A 6,000-nucleotide genomic window follows, 5' to 3' on the forward strand; every position below is an offset into this window, starting at 1 on the left:
TATACTCTGCTTAACATAGTGCCTGGCATACTTAGAAAGCACAATCAACATTTGCTGAACACTGTTGTGGAAATACAAAATGGCAAGTTTACATACTCCCAACTGCAGAATTGAACAGGGTTCATTTAATAAATTACCTAGCTACTTATATAGTTACATTAGAAAACTACTTTTTAGGCTGGGCGCGGTGGCTCAAGACTGTAATCCCAGCACTTTGGGAGGCTGAGCTGTGTGGATCACCTGGGGTCAGGAGTTCAAGACCAGCCTGGCCAACATGGTGAAACCCCCTCTCTACTAAAAAATACAAAAATTAGCTGGGTGTGGTGGTGCACACCTATAATCCCAGCTACTCGGGAGGCTCAGGCAGGAGAATTGCTTGAACCCAAGAGGCGGAGGTTGCAGTGAGCCAAGATCACGCCACTGCACTCCAACCTGGGCAGCAGAGTGAAACTCTGTCTCAAAAAAAAAAAAACACAAAAAAACAAAAAACAAACACCCTGGCCAGGCGTGGTGGCTCACACCTGTAATCCCAGCACTTTGGGAGGCCAAGAAGGGCAGATCACTTGAGGCCAGGAGTTCAGTACCAGCATGACGAACATGGCGAAACCCTGTAACACAAGAATTAGCTGGGCCTGGTGGCAGATGCCTGTAATCCCAGATACTGGGTGGGGGGTTGGGGGGGAAGCTGAGGCAAGGGGAATCTCTTGAACCTGGGAGGTAGAGGTTGCAGTAAGCTGAGATCATGCAACTGCACTACAGCCTGGGTGACAGAGTGAGGCTGTCTCCCAACAAAACAAAACAAAAAACTCTGATTTTTTTTTTCCTTAACAGCTGAAAAGGTAAGCTAGGTAGACACAAAGCATTTAAATAAAAGACCAAATTAAATAAAGTTTAATTGTTTAATTTGGTCTTTTATTTAAATGTTAACTGGGAAATTATAGAAAGCCAGAAAATCGAGTGTTCTGAAAGAAAATAATGTTGACTTATTTGAAGACCAAACCCAACCTGCAAATACCCATAAATAACAGTATTTATGTTGTTGCCCAGAACTCCTCTCCCAGAAAAAGTAATCAAATTCCCAAGGAAATATTAAATTAATTTGGTGATCTTTTTACATTTCAAACTTTTTCACCTGCAAATGTATCTTACCTGATTTTATACTGAAAATTAGAACTGAGAACAGGGAATTTAAATGTTTAAGAGTTAACAGTAAGCTCTCTAATGCAAACTAAGTAAAATTCAGCGTTTATCAAACCAACATTAAAAACCTAGATAACTGCTATTTCCAACCTCTATTAATAGAAAGAAGTCTTACAAACCAGTAAGAGATAAATATCCCAAAGAGGGGCAATGGGCAAAAGAGAATAAAATGAGCAAAAAGCGAGGGGCAATTTAAAAAAGAAATACCAAGCCCAATAAACATAAGCTCCATCTCACCAGGTTTTTTTTGCCCATCAAATACTGGTTGGGAAAACTAGCATAACTTTTCTGAAAGCAATGTGGTAGTATGTATTAAATGCATTGAAAATGAGCACATTCTTTTGACTCAGCAATTCACTTTATCCCAAGAAAATAAGAACACTCAAAGACTAACCTATGAGGATATTTTCAATGTTTATAAAAGCCAGAAACTAGAAAATAAAAAGGAAAGCAAATAACAGATTGATTAAATAAATTAGTTCAGATCTATAACCATAGAAGTTCTCGAAAAACTTACTTGACAGAAGGTTGTTCAGAGTATTTTTGTAATGTTTTTCCACTGAAAACACAAAGAGAACATACAGTATGGTTCCACTGTTATTAACATGGAACCATATTAATGGCTGTCCAAAGGTCTAGAAAAATAACTACAGCTCACATTTTGGTGTACGTCTCTCACATTTTGGTGTACGTCTCTGGGTGGCAGGCTTGTTTTGTATTTTTATTTTTTCTTACCTAATCAGATTTTTCTTACATGTGCATCTTCTACTGGCCGGGCACGGTGGCTAACGCCTGTAATCCAGCGCTTTGGGAGGCCGAGGCAGGCGGATCACAAGGTCAGGAGTTCGAAACCAGCCTGGCCAGCATGGTGAAACTCGTCTCTACTAAAAATACAAAAAATTAGCTGAGCATGGTGGCGCGCACCTGTAGTACCAGCTACTTGGGAGGCTGAGGCAGGAGAACTGCATGAACCCGGCAGGCGGAGGTTGCAGTGAGCCGAGATTGCGCCATTGCACTCCAGCCAGGGCGATAAAGCAAGACTCCGTCTCAAACAAACAAAAAAAAATTATCTTCTACAATCCTCAACTTCCTTCTTAGACTGTGTTCTGTATATTAAAAATTAAGACTTCCACTATTTAGTAATGGCACTAGATATCAGAGATTTTTCTATTATGCAAAAACACTGTATTGAAACAGTGCCTGAATAGATGCTTCAATATTTAAAACTGTTACTTACATTACTATAAAAATCAGTTAATTATAGAAAGTCAACGAGTTGACAGTGACATACTTCTAATTTGTCAACGAATATTTAGCCAACCAATTTAAGTTAAACAAAAAAGAAATAATGACTCACAAAAGAGACAATAGTAACTTGCTGCTCATACATGTTTCCTTCCAGGTTTTCTAAAAGTTGCACTGAATCATGCTTCATTTTTATTCTTCAGCCATATCCTTGACTCCTCAGGACAACTGAGGTTTTTTTTTCCCCAAACAAATGAAAACTTTGGATTTTCTAAAGCTCAAAAATACAAAATCTGACGCACATGGTTAAATGAGATGTAGTTATCAACTTACACCAAGCCTAACTTACCACAAAATAGAAAATATCAGAGAAAGGAGTTCACAAGCAGAAAACCTCTGCTTTCTAACTCACAATAGAGTCTTGTCCAATATTAGACAACACTGCGTTTTGTTGTTGTTTTAGCTACAAGGAAGGGTATACAATATGCAGTAACTATTCCAACAGCTTCAAGCAAGTCATATGCTACGACTAGAAAAAGTAGCAGTTAGGTCCCAAACAGCAAAGACGGAAAAAAGATGTAAGCAGAAGCCTCACCATCTGAAAAGAAGGCCCATCAGCACCTCTTCCGAGAAATACTTCCCTTCCCCCACCTTTAAGTAGGCACTTGAGACTGCCAAGATCCATTTCTTTATTAACTGGTGCCCACTTGGGGCAACTGTACACCAAGCTGCTCTTAGGCCTACTCTAAATCCCTTCCAAAAGTGCTCAAATGAGGCTAAGGCCGGGGTAAGCCTCGTCGGGGCCCAATTCTTCCTGACTCCTCTTCTCCACCCCACCTCCTCCGCCCCGCCCCAGTAGACGATCGCCCGGCCAGAGAAAGGGCACCGGGCCCAGGGACTGGCAGATATTGCCCGCAAGGGAAGGCTTAGGCGGCCGAAGGCCTCCGCCATAGCAGGACTTGGGAAGCACCGCCCCCAGCGCACCTCCCCACACCCGGCTAATCGGCGAACCTCTGCTTTCGACACCCTCTATCCCCAGCAGAGGCAGCGGAGAAGACAAGGCCGGGAGGCACCGGGCTAGGCTGCGCACCAGGCCCAGACCTGTCCCTCGGGACCGCGCGTGCCGCCTGAATCCGCTCCCCCGTCGGGCCCGGTCCAGCTGGTGCGGCGGCCACCCTCACCTGGATGACCTCGTTGACCTCCCGGATACACTCCACCATGTGTTGTAGAATCTGCTCGGCCGTGAGCACCTCGTAGCGGTAATCCTCCTCCTGCTCGTGCCCCGGCCCGCCACCACCACCGCCGCCGCCGCCGCCGCCGCCACCGCCGGGCCCCAGAGCGCTGCCGCCGCCACCGCCCGTCTCCCCGCACAGCAGTCCGTCCCGCTCCCCGCCGACGCCCAGCCCGGGCTCCACCAGCTCCACCTCGCCCAGATCCAGGGTATCATCGTCGGGCTCGTCGTCGTCTTCGTCCTCCTCCTCCTCGGCGCCGCTGTCCTCCTCACTGCACTCCTCGTCCTCGTCGAACTCGTAGTTGTAGCCCTCGTCCGAGTCCATGGCGCGACGCGCGGGGGCCCGGCGGACGCTGGCCGAGGCGGGGAGAGGGCGGGGACGCCGAGGCCCCGGCTCTCGCTCCGGCTCCGGCTGATGTCCGGACGCAGGCCTGACTCCGGCCCCGCGGGCCGCGGCTCCTCCCCAGGAGCGGCGGTTGGCGTTTGACGGCTGGTGGCGGCGGGGAGGGCGCGGAGGAGGGAGGGAGGGAGCGAGGGGGCCGCTTGCTGCTCGCCTCAGTCAGACGCGGCTCCGCTCCGGCCTCCGAGAGAAAACAGTCCCCAGCGCCGCCTCCACGGCCGCTGCTATCGCTACTGAGCCAACAAAGGGGCGTGCGTCACCGCGTCGCGCTGCGTCGTCGCGTCACTCCTCTGTGCGTCACTGCGCCCCGCCCCACCGCCCCTGCGTGGAGCCCGGGGAGACCCCATAGCCCGGCCCTCCTGGGCCTGGGACCGAGCGGAGCCGAGCGGGAATTGCTTTCCCGGTTCGGTCCGCTGCCGCTGTGAGGGCCGAGCGGAAACCCGTAAACCTTTTATGTGAAGAGACTGCGGCCTCCTGGTCAGCAGTCACCGAGAGAGGGACCCCTGGACCGCCTAGGTGGTGGTGTCTGCCGCAGGCCATAGGGATCCAGCCCACTCAGGCAGTCCCATGGGGACGCGGCCTTCCCACCCGAGCGGAAAGGCGCTTCCCGCCTGCCCTGCGGTAATCCCGGAAGCCCTCAGCTGTTAAGCCAAAATTTCTGTTGCTTTGGCTACTGATGGAAACCTGTTGTAAGTGGAACCTCTAAACTGTATGACAGGTGAACCCACTTTAGGTAGCTGTGTGATTCTGTCCACTTGTACAGACGTGCCGTGGTTTTTAAGTCTCCTATAATGACGTCATTTTAAAGAGGCATTTCCTCCACCCCGCTGACAAGAGCGCCTCTTGAGGGCCCTAAACAATGTAAACAGCGATGGTTTTCATGAATTGAGCACTGTGTAAGGGCTTTACATATATTCTGTCTCATCTTCACGGAGCCATAGTACCCATTTTATACCTGAGGAACCTCAAGCTCAGAAAGGAAAAGGGACCTGGCCAAGACCACATAACCCTTGCCCTATTTTAACCGCTGGAGCCCCAAAACATGAATCATAAAAATGCTTTGTAATGTATATGTATTATATACTATATAATACATAAAAGACATGAATGCTTCAACAAAATACAGGCAATAATAGAAATATCTACAAGGGCCAAATGTAGCCGGAGAAATAATGCTTGAATCTCATCTGAAAGTGTGCTATGTGAGCTGAGTGTTGATGAATGGCTAGGAGTTCAACAGATAAGATAGGGAAGATGGTCTCGCCGCACAGAACAAGCAAAAGCGCAGAAGGTGTCAAGTAATTAATAGTTTGGGGAGCTTAAAGTGCATGGAGGGTACACGGCAAAATATTAGGCAAGTTAGTCAGGGGTCATGTCAGTTAAGAGCATTTTATAAGTAAGAGTGGGCTTAAATCTTTGTAAACAGGACGTGCGAGCCAGAGAAGTGTTATGAAGGAAGAAGAGGCATAAGAAGGCTCCCTCTTGAGATAATCTGAAGAATTGACCAGATTGAAAACCTTTTAAAATCTAAATCCCTGATTTGTTGATAAATCTTACTGTTCAACCTATAGGTTCCCTTTGGAAATTGGTTTTGAAAAGTGAAAAATTCCATTATAATGTTAAAAAGCCTCTACCAATTTGTCCATTTTGTAAGTTTTAAAAATACTAATAATTATATTTCTTAACCTCAGGATTTACAAAGTAAAGCATTTAACCTCAATACTGGTAGTCTAGGTTTTTTTGTTGTTGTTGTTTTGTTTTGTTTTTTTCGCCCAGGCTGGAGTACAGTGGTGATCTCAGCTCGCTGCAACCTCCGCCTCCCGGGTTCAAGCGATTCTCCTGTCTCAGCCTCCTGAGTATCTGGGACTACAGGCGCATGCCACTACCCCAGGCTAACTTTTGTATTTTTAGTAGAGACGAGGTT

At 47.4% G+C, this 6,000-nt stretch overlaps 1 protein-coding gene and 1 long non-coding RNA gene across 2 annotated transcripts in view; one reads left to right on the plus strand and one right to left on the minus strand.

The window, feature by feature from the left end:
• The window catches only part of ARIH1 (ariadne RBR E3 ubiquitin protein ligase 1), a 114,744-nt gene extending 110,432 nt beyond the window's left edge, over positions 1-4,312 (minus strand). Inside the window, exon 1 of the mRNA XM_055277902.2 lies at positions 3,627-4,312. Within this exon, the coding sequence (XP_055133877.1) occupies positions 3,627-4,001 (375 nt within the window). The 5' untranslated portion in view covers positions 4,002-4,312. The remainder of the gene's footprint in view (positions 1-3,626) is intronic.
• A 121-nt stretch (positions 4,313-4,433) lies between these two features.
• On the plus strand, positions 4,434-5,796 carry LOC129482307 (uncharacterized). The gene is made up of 2 exons (XR_010120693.1): positions 4,434-4,765; positions 5,503-5,796. It is a non-coding gene; the product is annotated as an uncharacterized lncRNA (long non-coding RNA).
• The last annotated feature ends 204 nt before the right edge of the window (positions 5,797-6,000 follow it).

The sequence above is a fragment of the Symphalangus syndactylus genome, chromosome 5, assembly GCF_028878055.3.
Source record: "Symphalangus syndactylus isolate Jambi chromosome 5, NHGRI_mSymSyn1-v2.1_pri, whole genome shotgun sequence".
Taxonomy (NCBI): Eukaryota; Metazoa; Chordata; class Mammalia; order Primates; family Hylobatidae; genus Symphalangus; species Symphalangus syndactylus.